A 19,075-nucleotide genomic window follows, 5' to 3' on the forward strand; every position below is an offset into this window, starting at 1 on the left:
GCTGGCCCGCCCCGCTGGCCCTTCTGCCCCGGAGTCGGCACCAGCCCTCGTCAAGTGACCTTCCCCTGCATAATTCACAGGCACCGGATTCCACCTGCAGTTCTTTATCGTGCCCCAGAGTCACGGATCTGAAAGGCTGTGGTGGGCAAGGGTGGGAAACACTGCAATGCTCTTGGGGTGGGGGAGGGATGCCCCTTCTAGCCCCCAGCACCACCTGTAGTGAGTGGCTGGGGCAAGCTGCAGAGAAGAGTGGAAAAGAAGCTCACAGACCCCGCTTCCAATTATTGGCACAAACAAGACAGACAGTGCAAGAAGGCAGGGACTCATCAAATAATGGTTTGGCCTTTGGAAGCCATACAGGACCCCCTACACCCACCGCAAGCCCTGCCTTCTCTAGTCTACTCGGCTCCTGCCTGTTCTAAGGAGGCTGACTGGCAGGCAGCTGAGCAGAAAGTGCAGGAGAGCTTGGAGCAGAGAGAGGGGCCACCTTGGGGACACAACCCCAGGGACGGTGGCCTGAGTTTGGAGTGGTCCCCTGAGCAGACAGGGCTTACTTGTCTCCTTCGTAGAGGTGAGGTTTCCGCAGGGCCTGCGTGATGAAGGAATTCTCCTCCTTGCTCATGAACTCAGGCAGAGGCTGAGACAGGGGGCTCCAGTAGCACTCCTCGCTCAGGGAGTGCAGCAGGACCCCTGCCAGGTGCTTGGCGGCCATCTGGCAGAGAGGGCGGGACTCAGATGCAGGCACACGCTGGCTCTGCCCTGCTGGGCCTTCCACCCACGGCCCAGCCACATCTGCCTGCTGGCCACGTGCTGCCCCTCTGGGAGGCCCACCACTCCACCCCCAAGGAGCCCCCTCCCTTCTCTGTGCCTCTAGCATTGAGCTGCCCCCACCCCTTCCGTTGGCCTTTGATGGCTCCCACTTCATCTTTTGTCCTCTTTCTTCTCTAGACAAGAGGTACATTTCCTCCTCCTTCTGGCCCCACGGAGCCCAGCATGGCTCTGAGTGTTCACAGGCCCTTGCAGAGCATAAGGCCCCCTGATACAAGCAGCTTTCTCTACCAGACACCTTCCTGATATGTGACAGAGAAGTCTAGAGTGAGAAGCAGCTGTGGCTCTGATTCCGGGTGAATAAAAGCCTAAGAGGGTAGGCCTGAAGTGGGGCGGGAAAGCGAGCCAAAGTTCTTTATTAAGATCAGAAACAAAAGCCTGAGAATTAGCGTACCACCGTGCTAGAAAGGGATGTCAGGAGGTTTCAGCACTGATCTAAAGTGAGGGGCTATGCACAGTGCTGTGATGAGAAGGATGCTGAGGGCGTGTCCCAGGCTTGGAGGAAAAGAATGCTGCGGTTGACTAGCAATGTCTGCCGTGAGCATGACAGGGAGAGGATAAACATGCACTCATGCACGCGACATATGGTCATTTCTGGTTCAGGGGTTGCCTGCTAGGACTTCTGCAGCCTCCTGCTGAAGTCAACCCCTGAATAAACCAGTCAGAGCCAGCACCCAGCCCTGGGGCCTCCTCCATTACCACTTTGAAGTTCTGAGTTGCTTTGGTCTCCACAGTGCGTAGCACCTCCCGGAGCTCTCTCATGCCTTTCACGATGTTCCTAGTGGGAAGACAGCAGAAGCAGGGTTGTTACCAGCCTCGTGCCCACAAAGACATCCTCATCAAACCCGAGGATGCTAAGAGGAGCCTGCCCGTTTGCATGTTATCTGACAACATCCAGTAATTGGTAAGAAAGGTCAGAATTGTAACACCAGGATCCTAGGGGCCCAGGACTTCATTGATCAAAGAACAGAAAGGCTTCCTCTTTCCTACAGCCCTCCAGAAACCTAAGCCTCCAGTTCACCATCAGAAAGGCACCAAGATCGGGTCTTTCAGGGAGCCAGAGGGAATTTGTTATATGACGCAGGGAGCTCAACCAGCTGCTCTGTGACAATCTAGAGGGGTGGGATGGGTTGGGAGGTAGGAGGGAAGTTCAAGAGGGAGGGGACACAGGTATACCTATGGCTGATTCATGTCGATGTATGGCAGAAACCAACACAACAATTGGTTTACACACAATTGTAAAGAAATTACCCCCAATTAAAAAAAAAAAAAGGATTGGGTAATTTCAAAGATGTCATTCTGGCCCAAGTGCTCTGGGCTGGTGTCAAACTTTCAGACTTGAGGTCAGCCTCAAATTCTCCATCTTCACCCACCACATCTGGTCTACACTGGAATCCATCCTCACCTCTCAGTCCTTACATCACCTGGGGCCTAAATGACAGCGACAGCTGGTCTCACCCACACCAGTCAGCCCTCTGTGCCTTAAGCTTTTTAAAGTGTGATCCATAGTAAGAAATACGCTTGACATTCCAACCCTATATATATGCACCCATTGCTTACATAAAACTGAAGTACATTTCTTGATCTATTATCTGTCTCTACTACATGCAAGGCAATCCACTCTGATATTTTCTATTTTTCGTTTCCTGTGACTTCCCCTTTTTAAAAATGCTTGCAGCAGCCCACTAAACAGATTTTGCAACCCACTGATGGGTGTAACCTGAGTTTGAAAAACTGCTGCCAACTGCCCCTTGAGGACTCCACCTGACATGCAAAAGACATCTTGTTCCCCTCCATGTTCGCTTTTTGTTGGTTCCCCCCAGGCTTACATAATCCAGTTGAGGCCCTCAGCACAGCGTCCCAGGGCTGTCAGGTCTGCTCCTTGACTCTCTACCATGTCATCTCTCACCACTTGAGTCCTTTCTGAACTGTCCACAGTTCCCCATGTCAAGTCTTGGCACAGGCTTCCCCCACTGCCTTTAAGAGCCCTTCCCCTTACACATCCTTTAAAAAAACCTATGTTTTTACACATCACTTTTGATATTACCTCCTCCTTGCAGCCTTTCCAGGCCCTCCTGACTGTGTAGCTCTTGCCTCGTGTTAAATCCTCTTTTGAAGCAAGCACGGCACTGCAGTCATTTCCCATTTACAGGCTGACCCCCTTCGCACTGTGCACCCCCTGAGGGCAGGGTTCCTGCCTTGTTCCTGAAGCTCAGCCTGGGCATGCAGCATGTGCTCAGCAAATGCCCTCACTTGTTCTGGGGGTTCTCTAGATCACAAGGAAAATCAGTAGCTGCCAGGCCAGCAAATTTAGAAATGAAAGATCACAGAGGGTAAAAAGCCAAAGGTGGCGCTGGGGAAGTCACATGAGTCCCTCCTGCAGCTTTTGTGCATGAAACAGATTCCTGGGGACTTTGGAGCTTGCAGCCATAAAAGGACAGAAGCTCAATTCCTTGCCTTCTGGGAACCTCTAGTTTCCGACAAGCAAGCAAGCAACATTATAAATTCAGATCCCCGTTTGTAAGATTGAGAATGGAGACTAAGACCTAGGGGACAGAATAAGAATCACAGCAATCTTCCCTAGTCTGTCTAGAGCTTATGAAGAACCAGAAAGGGCAAGAAGCACAGGGCACCACAAGGTCCTTAGAGACTTCATGTCTGGGTGCTGCTACTGAAGGTAGAGTTCACTTCTGTGGGCTGTGCACAGTTCCCTCCTCTATAAAATCACACCTTCAGTTTCAAACAGCATCTCCCAGACTACTATCATCTACATGCCACATCTACACTCTTGGCTGCTAGCTGTACACCATTAGTGTTATTGTTCTGTGCAATACTTTTCTTTATATATTCTTTCTTTTTACTTCAGTAGACATCCCACCTTCATCAAACATACCTGAAATCATGGATTTGGTGTACAAGTTGTTTGGCTTCAGGTTTCGCATTTTCTTTTTTGCTAATAAATATTACATACAGAGGTACTTTTCTTTTTCAGAAGTACTTTAAAAAACTTAGTCTGTGTATCACTTACAACCTTCTGTGTACCACTAGAGGTACTAAGGTGGGACTAGCAGCATTAGCATCAGGGGAACTTGTTAGAAATGCAAATTCTGAGGCCCCCTACTCCAGATCTGCTGGATCAGAAACTCTGCTGTAGAGCCCAGCAATCCATGTTTTATCAAACTTCCAAGAGGGTTCCAATGACATTCAAGTTTGAGAACCACTGGTTTAGACGATTCCTCAATGTCTTCCAGTTCTCCTGTGCTAAGCAATCAGGTTCCAGGAGGAACAACCTGACATGGAAACCCTGGCTTTGCAGCCAGATCCTAAATCTGCAATCTTAGGAAAGCAAGGTAGCCAACCTGAGTTCTAGTCTCCCTGTCTGCAGGAGGAGTCCTCATTTGCTCACAGTGCTGTCAGGAAGATAGATGAATGTATGTGAAGCCTGGAGGACACTAGGCATGTGGTATAGACTCACTGAATATTAGCTATTTTCCCTATTTTCCTTTCCTCCACTAATCTGGGTCTTAAAGGTGACATTACTTATGTTTTAATTTGCAACATTATTTTGCACGGAAGTTCAGAAGCTAATGAGTAAAGGGAGGGGAAGAAGTACCCAAGCGGCTCCTCCAGTTTTGTGTCCCTCTTTCTCCTTCCATCAGCCCCGCCCCCACATGGGACATAAGAACAGGACTCCCTGGTAGGCAAACCACATCCAGGGACAGGCTGGGAGCCCCCACAAGCCCGAAAGCAAGAGTCTGCAGCAGAAGCCCTTCAAACCCACTGAGGACTCTGCCTTAGGAAAGGACCCAGAGATGGACAGCAGGGGCACCTGAGAGGAAAACCATATAGCAGCCATTATTAGAAGAATGAGAAAAGGCTGCGTGAATTCTCAGAAGAGAGGAAATGACTGGCTCTGGGAACTCAGTCTGCGGAAGAGCTCTGCTGGAGCAGCTGGGCCAGATGGCCACAGGGTGAGGAGGGCTGGACCCTGGGGCTGCCCCAGGGCCCCTGTGGCCCAGAGGAAGCCGGGAGCTCCCTGGACCTGTGGGTGATTTTCCACTCTGTGGGCTACCTGCCAGCCTCCTCCCTGGCAGCCTGGCCAAGGCTGCTACCAGGAGGCCAGAGCCAACAAGGACTGTGATCCCTTCGTCCCACTGCAAGGCAAGGACTGTCCTCTCTCTGACTTTAGTTTCTACATCATCAACACTCAGAAAGCACTCCCAGGTCAGCAGTACTGGCATTGCCTGGGGGATTTGGGAGAAATGCAGACTCCCAGGGATCCTGCTTCTCCGAATACACACACAATTTAGGAATGAGCACTGTATTTTAACAAGATCTTGTGCTCCCAAAGTTGTATATTTTTACTGTTTTCAAATCTGTAAGGGAACTAGGCACCTAAATAAGGTTCCAAGAATTTTTTAGCAAAGTAATCACCCTTAGGCATCTTTTGGGTCAGTTCCAATTTTTATTGAATGCAGATAAAGAGAAAAATTGACACAGGTTCTGGTGGCCAGAGCTAGACAGGGAGAGACCCAGGCTCCCGGCCAATGCTGACCTGTTCTGAAATGTCGGGAATGCCCCTCTGCCTCAGCTCACCCCTCTGGGAAATGGGAAACAAGCTGGGGTCTCTTCCACCAGCCTGGATAATCCTGTTGCAGGTCTAAACTGCTGGTGCCAGGTAGAGCTGGGGCTTTTCTAAGCCCCATAAGAGGCCAATTTGAAAGATCTCTTTGTTCCAATCTCTCACATTGACCTTTCTGAGCAAAGCTGCCACTTTAAACAATATCCAAACAGGAGCCTCCAACAAACCCTGGCCCAGAATCAGGCTGCATGCAGACAAGCCAGGAGGCCATGGATTCCAACTCAAGCAAACCCTGGCTGGTCAGGAGCAGAGAGAAAGAGGAGATGTGCATGCAGGCATGGGTCAATGGAAACAACTTGTCTTAGGGCTGCCTGCAGGTGGGCCATGCAAGGAGGTGGCAAACTCCCTGGGGCCCCTGGTCAGCAGCAAGCAGTGGGGAGGATTTTGCAAAGTACTTTATCTCATCCAGTCTTTGCAACTTCTAATGAGGTTGGTGAGGGAAGCTTCATATTCCCAGGTACCAGCTCAGTGCTTGGAACACAGGAGGCACTCAAGAAATCATTGTGGAATAAATCCATCCTCATTCTCCAAGGGGAAAATTAAAGTCCTGAAGATGCCTGCCTTTTCAGGCCACCACTCAACCAATGGAAAAGGTGGGCTCCCTGCAGGCACCAAGGGATTCAGATTTCACTCCCTTCTAGCTAACCAGACCCTCCAGAAAGACAATGGTGTTCTGACTTGGCACAGTTAAACTTCCCTTTCCTGGCTACCTGAACTCCAGGACTCCCTCAACTAAGTCTTTTCAAAGGGCTCACTGTATACCAAGTACCTGGATATTGTCCGACTCGATGGACATGAGTTTGAGCAAGCTCCGGGAGTTGGTGATAGACAGGGAAGCCTGGAGTGCTGCAGTTCATGGGGTCACAAAGAGTCGGACACGACTGAGCGACTGAGCTGAACTGGATATTGAACACCAAGTATCCTGTTCTCAACAGGCATCCAACTAATGTAGGGGGAATGAATTAAGAGACTGAATGATGAATGAATAGCTCATTTATGGGCTTGCACGTAAGGAGCTCATGGTCTATAAATTTAGCCATGCCCCTGATTTATTCAAGAGCTTAGCAAAATATTTTGCATACAGTAGGGTGCTCAACAAATTTTCTTGAGGGGGAGAATGAGAAACAGGGAATGAGAAAATACATGGAATTACCACTGAATGGAACCTAAACAGGCTCTGGTACGCACAGCCCTGGCCAGAAGTCTCCGTTTCAGGGCTGGCACTGCTAATCATGTATGAGAGGTTTCTGGTCAAAGACCCAGAAATGCATAGCCAGATCCCAACAGCTGGAGGACTGAACCAGAAGACAGGGTCAGGTGAAGTTCAAATGGTTATCAAGCTATTCCTTCCTGCCACAGAACCACATCATTGGTTTCAAAAACTAAAGCTCTCCTCTTCACTCCCAACCCCAGAAAAAGACTGTGACACTTCCGTGCAGGACCCTGAGGACATCCAGGCAGGGGACCTTTCCAGCGAGGTGGGGGATGGGCAGTGAGTAAGGATGATAAGTTATGACTGTGCATTGAGAGAGGCTGGAAGGATGTGCCTTCTCTGATGGGCCTCCAAGTTCTCCCTGCGCCCAAAGAGGTCTCTTCCATGACTACCAGGAGGCTCTCCTGGGTTTCGCTGTTGGGTGACTCTGCTCCCTGGATGCCCCCTTGAGCCATCTGTCTCCTGCTCTCCCCCAGCACTGCAGATACTGGGTGGCTGATGAGAATACTAAATTACTGACGATTGGACACACCCCTCACTGGGTTACACTCAACAGCAGGCTGGGTTTCCTAAGGTACCTACACACACACACACACACACACACACACACACACACACACACAGAGTAAAAGGGAGAGTGTTTTCATAAGGCTTCACATCCTGCCAAGCCCTGCAACTCCCTTAGAAAACACACATTCCCTTCTCTATTGTTTCGTTTTGGTACAAAGAACATATATTGCTTTAGTGATTTAAAAAAAAAACGAAAACTTTTTTTAAAGAGCACGCACAAAACATTCAGCCCACCTGGTTCAACACATAACCCAAGCTGGCTCCCAGACCTAAGCCAAGAATGGGCTCTGTACGTCTAGGGAGAAAGAAGGGAAAAAAACACTCCAAGGAGAAATGGCCCTTTGCCCACTGTGGGGGAAGGAGCCAAGTCAGCCCACATTCTTTTCTTGGGAGATGCTCAGAGACCCAGTTCTAGTGAGATCAGGGTCATCAACAGCTTCCCTGGCATTGCACCACCCTCAGCTACCCACTGCTGCCTCACTCCTGGAACTGCTTCGTGCAAAGGAGAACCAAGCCTCCCCCACAGCCAAGACCTTGGGCTCACCAACGCCCAATTGAAAGATGCCTCCTTCTGGCAGTTGGCATCCGCAGAACTGCCTGGGGCGAGGCTCCAACCAGAGTTCACGGCTGCCCTCTGGTGGCAGCGAGGGGGAAGTGAAACCCAGGTATCCCAGGTCCCCGCCCCTTAGGAGGGGCCTTCTAACTCCGGACTTTCAGGCCAGCACTTTGAGTCCCAGGTCAATTACGAACTCTGCCATCAGTCACAGAGCAAGGGGCAGGAGTCAACTGGGGAAATTAACTGCTGGATCAATAGGGCAAGGCCCTTGGAAAAAATGAATGTCCCTCAGACACTGAATGAGTAAGCGGGCAGCGTGAGGGAGGCCCAGGCCTCAGTGAAGCTCAGGATTAAAGGAGAAGCACTGTCTAGAGGCCAAGCAAACATCACTCACACTGCACAGTGGAGAGCACCACACCCTTTAAGTCATGTCAGATCCTCAACTGGAGGGATCAATCCTCAATCCTCAACAAGTTGGGCCCTGGGAGCCAGCACTACTTGTGGTCATCTGGCCCCTGAGGCTGAATACCCCATTCTCAGCAGGGTCTCCTCTGACCCTTTGGAGCCTGAGTCTACACCATGCCCACGTGGGAATGAGCTCTGGCTCTCAGATTCCAGCCCAGAGTCTGTCTGAGAAGCAGATACCACCCCCTCCTCTTGTTCTTTAGGTCCTAACGAACGTCCTCTAACACCCAACAGTGCCTGAGCCCCAGGGACTCTATTCCACCCAGCCTGTCAGAACAAAGTGTCTCCCTTGAGTCCACCCTGTCCTAGGCAGCACCCAGCTCCCTGCCTTCTTTTCCTCCAGCACAGAGCACTGTCTACCATCCACACATGGCTCCTACAGCCCCCTCCTCAGACATGAGCTCTGTGAGGAGGGTCCTCGTCCGGCCTGGGGGGTTGGAGAGTGACACTCAGGGGGCTCTCAGAAGCAAGCTGGGAGATGAGCTGCTGGCTCTTCTCAGGGCTTTTCCATCTTACCCACCTTTCCCCTATGGGGCTGTGACCTCTCTCAACACAGCAAAGGGTTTCCTCCCAACTCTTCCCAAACCCCAAGAGCTCAGGCAATGGGAGTGAATTTAAGCACCAGGAAACGGCTCTGGAGCCCTTTAACAGACTCTCCAGAGCTGCCCCGGAGAGGTGACGGGGTGTCAGGTATCTGCATTCCAGTCTCCCCCCTGACCTCCTGCCTCTCTGCACCTTGAGCTGAGACAGTGGTTCTCAAGTGCAGCGTCAGGCTGTGGGGTGGGACAGACACAGTTCAGCACCAGGTTTGGTGGCAATACCACCTGTTGGCCTTGTGACTTTGGGCAAGTTCCTTAATCTCTCCTTCAGGAAAATGGGGATATTACCAGTTCCAACTTTATAGGATTACATGTAAAGGCATCAGCATTCTGCCTGACATGCAATAAGTATTCAACAAATATTGGCTACTGTCAAGAAGAAAGGTGTAAAGACATTATTCAAAGCCCACCCAGGCACCCAGGACTCCTTTATATATGTCACATTCCAGAGTCACCTCTGGGCTGGATGAGTTCACAGGAAACAGAGTGGGAAGCGCTGAGATGCTGCCACACATTCTGAGAACTGCTCCTCACACTCAGGCTTTCAAATATTCGGGCTGTTCGCTGGGAAAAAAATGATGATTCAATCTCTATTTGTCTATATGTGGGAGGCAGGGTGGAGCAGGGGTTGGGGGAGTCGGCATCCTGGCTTTAAGGATCAAAATTTGTGCTTCAGGAGATAGAAGACAAAGACAAGGGAACAAAGTGACAGCCACAGGAAACGAACTGAAATGACTTGGGCTTTCCTGGAGGGGTGATGGTTGATTAATGCCTCTGCCCACAACGGGTACACACACACATACACACACACACACACATACACACACACCCTGAGTGTGCGGAACAAAGACAGGGCAGGAAGCAGGCCCACTCTAGGGAGGAGCCACTCTCTGAGAATGTGACTCAGGGTCCCAGAGAAGGAAGCGGAGCCCTGACTCAGCACAGCAAGGATCATCAGGATCCTGTCCTTCTCTCACACAACCCACAGGTGCCAAGGCTGCCCTCTGACACCCCCGAAACCTTAAGCGGCATGGGTTTCCAGGCCACTCAGATCTGAAGTTGGAACCCCAGGGAGTGATGTCAAGCAACTGACTCAAGCTCATTTGAGCCCTGGCCCCGGGGGTCACATGACCTCCTTCACAGAGCACATGGTCCAGCTTGGCACACAGCATGTGCTTGATAACTGCTGGCTCTCTCCTTCCCTCCTGGCTGTCCAAGATGCTCACCTTGACCTAATCACACTAGCAGAGAAGCTGGTACAGGGAAGGGAGCAGGCAGCCCTGAGGGGTGAAGGGAAGGGGACCTCAGTGGAGAGAGGCAGTTAACAGTGATCTGAATTCCACACTCCAGTGTCTTTTCATTCCCACTCTCCTCTTGGACCCTCACACCCTGGGATGCAAGACAAACAGAAACCCCCTGTTAGAGGTGAGGGTGGGGGCAGAGGAAGAACTCACTCAGGGTCACTGAGAGGCTCCCCATTCCTTAGCCCTGCTCTGATGACCACCGACTCTTAGAACCAGAAGCTGAGACCACGCATACCAAGCAGGGGCATACTAGCAGGAACAGATGGCAGCCTGTGAGCACCTCGGGGGGTGTCAATGGGGTCTTAACCTGGGTATCTGCTGCGGGCAGTGAAGCCTGGTGGTTAACGGTGTGAGGCAAGACCAGCATACACAGTCCTAGCTCTGCTCCAGACAAGTCACTTGTGTTCTCTGTGCCTCAGTTTCCCATCTGTAAAGTGGGGAGGTGAACGACAGGACTTACCTCAGAGGAGTGCTGGAAGGACAAAATATACAAGCAAGCAATGCACAAATTCAGCACTTCATACGTAGCATGTATTAGTAAGAGGAATATTTCTTATGAATGAATGAAAGGCACAGAACACTAAAATCAGAACCATCTGGGGAACTCACTGGCAGTCCAGTGGTTAGGGCTTGGCGCTTTCACTGCTGCAGCCCAGGTTCCATCCCTGGTCGGGAAATTAAGCTCCCCACAAGCCATGCAGTGCTGTCAAAAAGAACTACCCCCTCCCCAAAAATCTACTCCTCTACTCCACAGGGCTCCCCTACAGAAAAAGAGCACCTCTTCTCCTGCGAGAGGCCCTGACAGGAAGGAATTCTTAAGCAGAGAGCAGGTATCAGCAAACTCTTTCCTGTAAAGGGCCAGGGAATAAATATTTTAGGATTAGCCATCCAGTCTCAAACCCAACTACTCAGCTCTGTGGGTGAGACGATATGCAAATAATGGGTATAGCTATGTGCCAATACAACTTTATTTGCAAAAACAGGGTGACGACAGTCTCCAGCTAAAGGGAAGCAGCCAGGTGGCAGCTGCGTGAGCAGTAAACAGGAACCAGCGTGCCAGGCCACCGTCTCACTGAAACTGAGGTTCAGTAATCAAATAAGAACAAAAAAGCAGATGGTGGATGGAGCTAGAGCGACAGGGTGCCGCCCAACGGTCCCCCTGGCCCCACCTCCCTGGCCTGGTTGGTGTGGGGCACCCAGGGGCACCCAGGCCAGTACCACCCTTGGGAAGAAAACTACCTCGGCTCTCTGGGCCTCCTGATCCTCACATCCCAAATGGGGATACCACTACCTCCCTGGCCTAGCACTTGAGAATTTTTTTTTTTTAACTGTAAATTTAAAGCTTGAGGCAGCAGCCCATCTCGCTGTGGAGTGCTTCTAAAAAATAATACAAATAAATGATAATGACTTTCTAAGCAGCTGTGACGAATACGGTGCTAGGCTGGGTGTTCACGCATGAGGGAAGAGCAAGGAGGGAGCCTGTGTCCCTGGCGGGGACTGTCTCCCTTTTCTTACCATTTGGAGGACAAGACTCATGGGGCAACCCACTGCCTCTACCAGGACGGCGGGATAGGGAGAAAGGAGGGGGCACAGGTCTCCTCCAGGCTGGGGTCCAGCTGGGGCAGGACCACCTCTTCTCAGGCCCAGGCCCACGTCCAGCTATCTCAGCCACTTCTGCCTCTGGGGAGTGGCCTTGCCATGGCCTGCTCCACATTCTGGGCAAGAATTCTGCTTCCTTCTCTTCCAGGTATTAAGCACTGAAGCTCAGAGCTTCCAACAACCCAAATGGGATGTGCCTCTGATGGGACTGGGATGCCTGCTGGATGGAAAAGCTGCCTGGGCCAGAAACCATGCCTCCATCCAGCTGTTCCCCCTCAGAGTCCCAGCCCAAACAAGGGCTCCATGTCAAACCAAGCTGAAAACTTTACATGCCTTTGCCTCCTCCTGAAAATTTACCAGCTGCATTCAAGCTCCTTGGAGTTCCTAAAGGGTCTGGGAAGTCTTTAACTCACCGTTTCCCAAGTGTATTGGGCCTTGGAGCGTCCCAAGTTCCCCATCTAGAATCCTCAGCCCCATCCTATCTTCTGCCCCACCCAGACTCCTCCTGTCTCTGGGAATCTCCCTTCCCTCGAAGCCCAGCTCAAGGGTAACTATCCCAGCCATGCAGCCCACCAAGTCCTAAGCCCACCTGCTGGTGTGGACCTGGCCATCTTCCCCTGACCCCACAGGGAGCCACTTCATAGGGAAAAGAGATGAGCAAGGCATGAAAGAGGCTTGCAACCAAGCCCTGGGTGGAAAAACACAGGCTACAAAGCAGCGTACTATAGATTATGATACGGTTTTGTTGTTAAACAAAAAAAAGAAAAAAATACACCTGTATATCTATACATAGGAAAACGTGAAAAGACATATATCAAATGTTAATAGTGATTATCTAGAGTACGGGAGCCGGAAAATTTTCTTCTGTACAGAGTCAGACTGTAAATATCTTAGGCTTGGAGTCATATAACTCTGTAGCTGCTCTAACGTAGCCGTAGATCTAGAAGATATCTAAACCAATGGGCAAGCTATATTCGAAAAAAACTACAAAAGCAGGTGACTTGGTCAAAAGGTCATAATTTCTGATCTGAAGATTGAATATGTGATTTTTAATTTGTCTATTTTATATTTTTAAGTATTTTTCAAATTTTCCACCATAAACATATTACTTATATAAACTAGGAAGGAGGGAGTGATCAATAAATTGTTCATTTTGGGGGAGGGAGGGATAAAAATTAGGTATTTGGGATTAAAATACACATACTACTATATAAAAAATAGATAACCAATAAGGACCTACTGTATAGCACAGGAAACTATAATCAATATTTTGCATTAACCTGTAAAGGAAAAGAATATAGACAAACACATGTACATATATGTATAACTGAAGCACTTGGCTGTATACCTGAAACTAACACAACTCTGTAAATCAACTCTATTTCAATAAAATTTTTCTTAAAAAAGTTTGCACTGTGCTGTGAGAGCTTACAAAGCAGCCTCTCCCACACATCTTGGTGGCACAGAAATGGAAACCCCTACAAGGTCCAAGCTGGCCATCTCTGTAGCTCAAGCAGGACTTCCCTGTAGCTCAAACAGTAAAGAATCTGCCTGCAAGGCAGGAGACCAGGGTTTGATCCCTGGGTTGGGAAGCTCCTCTGGAGAAGGGAACGGCAATCCACTCCAGTATTCCTACCTGGAGAATTCCATAGACAGAGAAGCCTGGAGGGCTGCAGTCCATGGGGTTGCGGAGTCGGAGACGACTGAGTGACTCACACACACACAAGGTCTAAGCTGGCCATCTCTAGTGAAATGACCAATGCTCATACCTTTTAACCCATAATGTTCCTATTTTAGAATTTATCCTATAGGTTCCCACTGAAATAATGCACCAGTACAGTTCTGTTCTGGACTCTGGCATATACTGAAAAGAGCCCAAGTTTGGAAGTGACCTATTTGTTCCTCAGTCGGAAACTGAGTAAACCAACTGAAGACATCTGAAGTAGGACATCTGAACTACAGGATACTACAAATACTACGCAGCAGTGTGAGGAAAGGCAGCTCTGATGTGGAACAATCTCCAAGAGATACACTTTAAATGAAAAAAGGCAAATGGGAGAATATGTATTTTAAAAAGGAAGAAAATACTACATGCATATAATCACTTAGGAACGCTGCTAACTATCTTGGAATGACACAAGAGCCTAGGAACTCTGCCTACAGAGGAACCAGGAGGCAGAGGGTGGAGATGGAAGGAAAACTTATTGTCTCCTGTACCTTTTTAACTTGGTATCCTGTGTAAGAATCTTCTATTCCAAACATGTTAAAAGAATGAATAAAGTGGAATTTAACAAAATGAATCACACCAGAAATGACACAGGGGCTTCAAAGGACTCGAGCCAGTCAGACCAAAGAAAGCTCTGTGATCCTGACCCTGTTTCCTCACTTGTGGGGAGGAGGTAACACCTGTGTGGCAGGCCCACCTCCACCTGGGAGGCTTGAGAAAGGCGAGGTGTTCGCCCAACCTGCACAGTGACCAACTCCACTTAGCACACGAGTCCCCACTCCCCCAGTTCCCCTTGCTTGCCCGGATGTCCTCACGGCCCCAGACGACAGTGTTTGCAGAGGTCGTAATGATGCTACGGGAATCGGGGCACACGAAGCCCAGGCCCCTACCTGCTAGTCCCCGGCCTGCTGGAGGCCTTGAGCCCTGCAAACCGCCAAAGAGCCAACGCCGCCAGCAACACACCCTCCTGGTTGTGTTGCCTCTCCCTCCGTCTCCACCCCCCCCCCCCACCCAAGGCACCCCATGAAACACCATGCTGGGCCTGGCACCTACACCCCCAGCCCCAGCCCCACCAGGTGGGAACATCCACCAGGCTCTTCACAAGGGAGGGAGCCCTTCTTAACCCCAAGGAGCAAAAGACTGAGAAAAGGGTTCTCAGCCATGTTTGTGTGTCCCAGGGCTCTCCAGTCAACACACAGGAGAACGAGCTTCTTGCCACCTCATTTGCAGGCAGTTGCACCCCCAAAACGATGCCAAGCCTTCACTTTCACATCTCCCCTGGCATCTCACAGCCCCCTGAAAGATGGAACAAGCAGGAATTGCCTTTTCCATTATATTCTGGAGAGAATGAGGCTCAGAGAAGCAAAATGACTTCAGCCGACACTTCAGACGACAGCAACCACCGCCAGACCACCTGGCTCACTGTCCTTCACTCTTCCCATACCCTGTCAGGCTCCCAGAACCTCCTCTTCTAAAGAGGACCATCCCCCAACACGTGCAGGCTTCACTGCTTCAGCAGCTTCCTGAAGCCCGGCCCCTCTCCCAAGCTCTTGGGCACGCTCATCTGACAAGAGGGAAACAAGCCAACCGCCCCCTGTTGTCCTCTCCAGGGAGTCCACACACACGTGCCCAAGAGACAAGGAGGACCTGATTCAGTGAGACCAATGTGAGCAGCTCCAAGGACTGGAAGAAATGACCAGGTCCCGGGCGTCTGCCGGTGACCTACCCCTTCTTCAAGTTTGTCACGTAAGCGCTCTGGAGGGCAGCTTCCAGGAAGTAGGTGAGCTCGTAGTCGACTGGGTGCGAGCCTTTCAGGTGCCGGGATGTGGTGTTACTTGTGACCTGGCAAGGGGAGCACAGAGAGAGCTGCCATCCGCAGGTCCCAAGGCTGAGGGGCTGGGGCCAGGGTCAGCCCAAGCAGGGGCAGCGGCTCCAGCACCTCCCAAGCCCCCAGGCACCTCAGGGACACGTAGTGCAGTATTCAACCAAACGCAACCTGACCTGCTTCCATTGAAAATAAGTCTACAATATAATACTTTCCAGCAATAGTAACTATTCACATTAAATGTTACAGGAGTATCTAAGGGAACACAGAGACTAGGAATGGTTATGGAAGAACCTCAGCATCTTCTATGCTTTAAACTGAGTGAATGGTTTCCTACCCACTGAGTATTATATTGTATGATTTGAAGACAGATTACATGTCATTTTATTATACTCTGTCAATCTATAATATATTAGACCAATGCCTTATCTAAAACGCTTTGATTTTGTATATCTTGACAAATTTTACTACCATTTGTAATAAATGTGTATTTTTGTACTTGCAGAAACTGCTAAATTTTAAAGTTGTTTGGTTTTAAAGGCACTGATAATGGATATGTATGAAGTCCATGCTGTCTGTCAAATAAAACACTACCCTTCAGAAAAAATAAATAAATAAATAAAATAAGTCTAAAGCATTCGCTGCATGCAAATGCCAGATGCCCACAACAGCCCTCCAACGCTGGTTTTATTTGCACCTCAGAGGAAACTGAGGCTCAGGAAGTGCCTGAGAACACAAAGCTGGCTTGTGCCATGATCTCAGACTCAAGTCTGGCAAGCTACACATTTCAGGATCTGTGTTTATTGGTACATTCACTCAACAAGCACTCAAGTGCCTACCAAATGCCAGGCACTGCACTGTCCCTGTTGCATACCATGAAACCTCAGAACTGCTGGATGGCTTACCCCCGGTCTCTTGGGGAAGCTGAGGAACAACTATATTATTAACTGAGCTATCACTTAAGCTCAGCTCTGAGAGGGGCTGCCTTCACTATGCCACTTCCCTCTCTGACCCAAGGGGGGAAAAAAATTAACGAGCCATCCACCTTATTTTTCAGAATCTGAAGTAGGTTTAAGAAGGATTCTTAGTTCCTCAGAGGTTGAGGCTGGGTCTTAGAAGGGACACCCAGTCTTACTGAGAATGCACAGGATTCCTGCCCTCCCTGGACCCACATAACCAGTTATTGAGGCCCATCTGTCAGCCCAGAGTCCCTGGGGTGCTGATTCCAGCCCTGGACACCATTACAGCTCATCGCCTGCATCAGCCCCTTTAAAGTGTCCAAAGGCCAGGCTTCTACTGTATGGGTCACTTTCTCTTTTTCCTGAATGCTTCCTCCAAATCATATGTAATTTAAATGTGAAGAGCTTCTAAAAAACTGCATGTGACCTTGGCAAAGGTCAGCTCAAGTCTCCACGTGGACCTGTGCCAGGGAATACACTCAAGTCCTGTTTCTGCTGCTTTAAGAATGGGCCTCCCCACCAGGGGATCCAGTAAGGAACTCTCAGGACACCTGAGAGTTGAGAAGAGTATCTATAAGGACTTGCCTGACTGCACCCTTCCAAGGGGAGTGGGTGGTGTTGATCAGTCGCTAAGTCGTGTTCAACTCTTTAAGACCCCATGGACTGTAGCCCACCAGGCTCCTCTGTCTATGGGGGTATTTCCTAGGCAAGAATACTGGAGTGGGTTGTCATTTCCTTCTCCAGGGGATCTTCCCGACCCAGGATCGAATCTGTGTCTCCTGTAGTGGCAGGCGGATTCTTTACCACCCGGGAAAGTCCTCCAAGGGTAGAGGAGTGGGCAAATAGACTAATCTAAGCCTCACCTACTAAACAGGGATGAATATAATACCTACTTCATAGAGCTGTTGTGAGGGCTGTCTCAAACAGGGCTGTCAAATTTGGTCATACGAGCTGAGCTCATCATGGAGTTTGCCGGCTCCCCATAGACAGCGTGGACTCTTCTATTTATTAAAACTGTTTTCTGGCAGCAAACAGTCTCATGCTAACAGGATCAGGATACTATAAGGAGTTTCCAGAGCATCTTAAGGATGGGTGCAGGGCCCTCTTTTCTAATTTGCACAAGCATGACCGATGGGGTTAGTTAGTGGGACTGGTGGGCTGGGTGGTGCATAGATACATGTGCTCAGCAGAGGGCAGTGATGACTACGGGGTTGTCATTTCCAGCTTACCTTCTCCAATTCCTGCAGGAACACCTGGGCAATCCAGGAGGCTCTCTCAAAACAGGTGATCACTTCCTCCTCCCTCTCAGTCAGGCGGGGGCGGGAAGCAATGGAGTTGGGCAGGCGTTCCAGGGAGAGGCCTGCAGGAGGAGGGGAGCACTTCGGACCTGCCCTGCTTGAAGGTGGGGGCGCCCAACTCCAGGCCCCTCTCAGGGGCCCAGGGTGGCCTCATCTGAGACTCTGGAGCAGCCAGTGGGAGGCAGCGGTCCGGGGAGGCGGGGGGAGGGCCTAAAGCAAGAATGGCATTAGCAGCGGCTGGCATCAAGCGGTGGGCAGACAGCAGGCACCCGTGCCCCATGTGGGGAACCACACTGGTGGCACCCCCATGCCCAACTCCTGCCTGGGCTTCCAGGCAACACTCCACAAAGCAATCCTGACCCCTCCCCAGGCACTCACCATGTCTACATCCTGGAAGGGTTATTTACATCCTACTCTTCTCTCCCCCAGTAGTTCAACTTGAGCAAATGAGTCTCTTTGGACTGTCACAGTGCCACAGTCCTCATACATGGTAGATGCTTGATTACACAGCACTTACACACAGACCTCTTGAGGAACCAACCAATCTCTACCCTGCCTCCTGTGTTATATGCTAAGGTCCTATGTGCCTGTAGGGGAATCTGCTGTTTTTGTGTCCCTGGCATTCACTTCCCATTGTTTCAGCAGAAGCACCTCACTTTCCCTTTGAGCATCCATCCCGCAGCCTCAGCTCCCATGGTTCACAGGGTAAAGACCCCATCCCACCTCCAGGGCAGGCAGGTGATCCAGGCTGACTTCTCAACAAGCCCACAGTGATTGGCTAGGGTGTGCACATGGCCAGGTGGGGCCAAGAGGACCCAATCCCAGAATTCTCACCCCTTCCACTGGGCCTGTTAAGCTGCTAAGAGGTCAGACTGGAAATGTTAGGGAAAGCTGACCTTAAAATGAAGCTACATAACGTGAATGTCATTAACATGATGGTATACTTGAAAATGGCTAAGATGGTATATTTCATATGTATGTGTTTTCTTACCAAAATTTTTAAAAAGTTTAAATATAAGAAAACATAACTCTAAAGTCAAAACAAAAACAAAAATCCCCAAACTATAAGAAACCAGGAAGAGAAAGCTGTGAAGGAAAACAACTAAATTTATATCTGTTGTTTTTTTTTAAGACAGGAAAAAGATTGACTAAACTCTTAGTCATAAAACAAAAAATGACGTCTACACAGAGCAGAGATGAGACATGATGGTAAAGGGCAGATTCCTAAAGAAAGTGTTCGAAACACCTTGCCTGAAGAACTACACCCTGAAAGCTTCCAATATCTGCACCAATAAACCACCCCTCCCTTGAGGTGGGGAGGGGTCAAAGTCTGCTTAAATTGTACTCCTGTCACGTGCAACTCACAGTCCTGACTAGCGAGTGCTGTCCTAGATGGTGGTTCTCAGTGGGCAGAACTCAGATCTTTCTCATCTCTGTGCCCACACAGTATATGACATGTAGTAGGTGTTCAAGATGAACTGACTGAAGGAA

General features: G+C 49.9%; 1 protein-coding gene across 3 annotated transcripts in view; it reads right to left on the reverse strand.

The window, feature by feature from the left end:
* TTC7A (tetratricopeptide repeat domain 7A) overlaps positions 1–19,075 on the reverse strand; it is a 119,647-nt gene that overhangs the window by 72,429 nt on the left and 28,143 nt on the right. For 2 of the 3 annotated variants that reach the window (XM_081595946.1, XM_081595948.1), the window contains exons 4-7: positions 17,516–17,646; positions 15,229–15,344; positions 1,528–1,606; positions 555–712 (exon numbers count right to left, since the gene is read on the reverse strand). In XM_081595946.1, coding sequence (XP_081452072.1) covers positions 555–712; positions 1,528–1,606; positions 15,229–15,344; positions 17,516–17,646 — 484 coding nt within the window. Of the gene's footprint in view, positions 1–554; positions 713–1,527; positions 1,607–10,484; positions 10,605–15,228; positions 15,345–17,515; positions 17,647–19,075 lie in introns of those variants that run through there. The other variant, XM_081595947.1, reaches the window with a different exon arrangement.

Source organism: Giraffa tippelskirchi, chromosome 4 (genome assembly GCF_054371585.1).
Source record: "Giraffa tippelskirchi isolate mGirTip1 chromosome 4, T2T-mGirTip1v1.2.pri, whole genome shotgun sequence".
NCBI classification, from domain to species: Eukaryota; Metazoa; Chordata; class Mammalia; order Artiodactyla; family Giraffidae; genus Giraffa; species Giraffa tippelskirchi.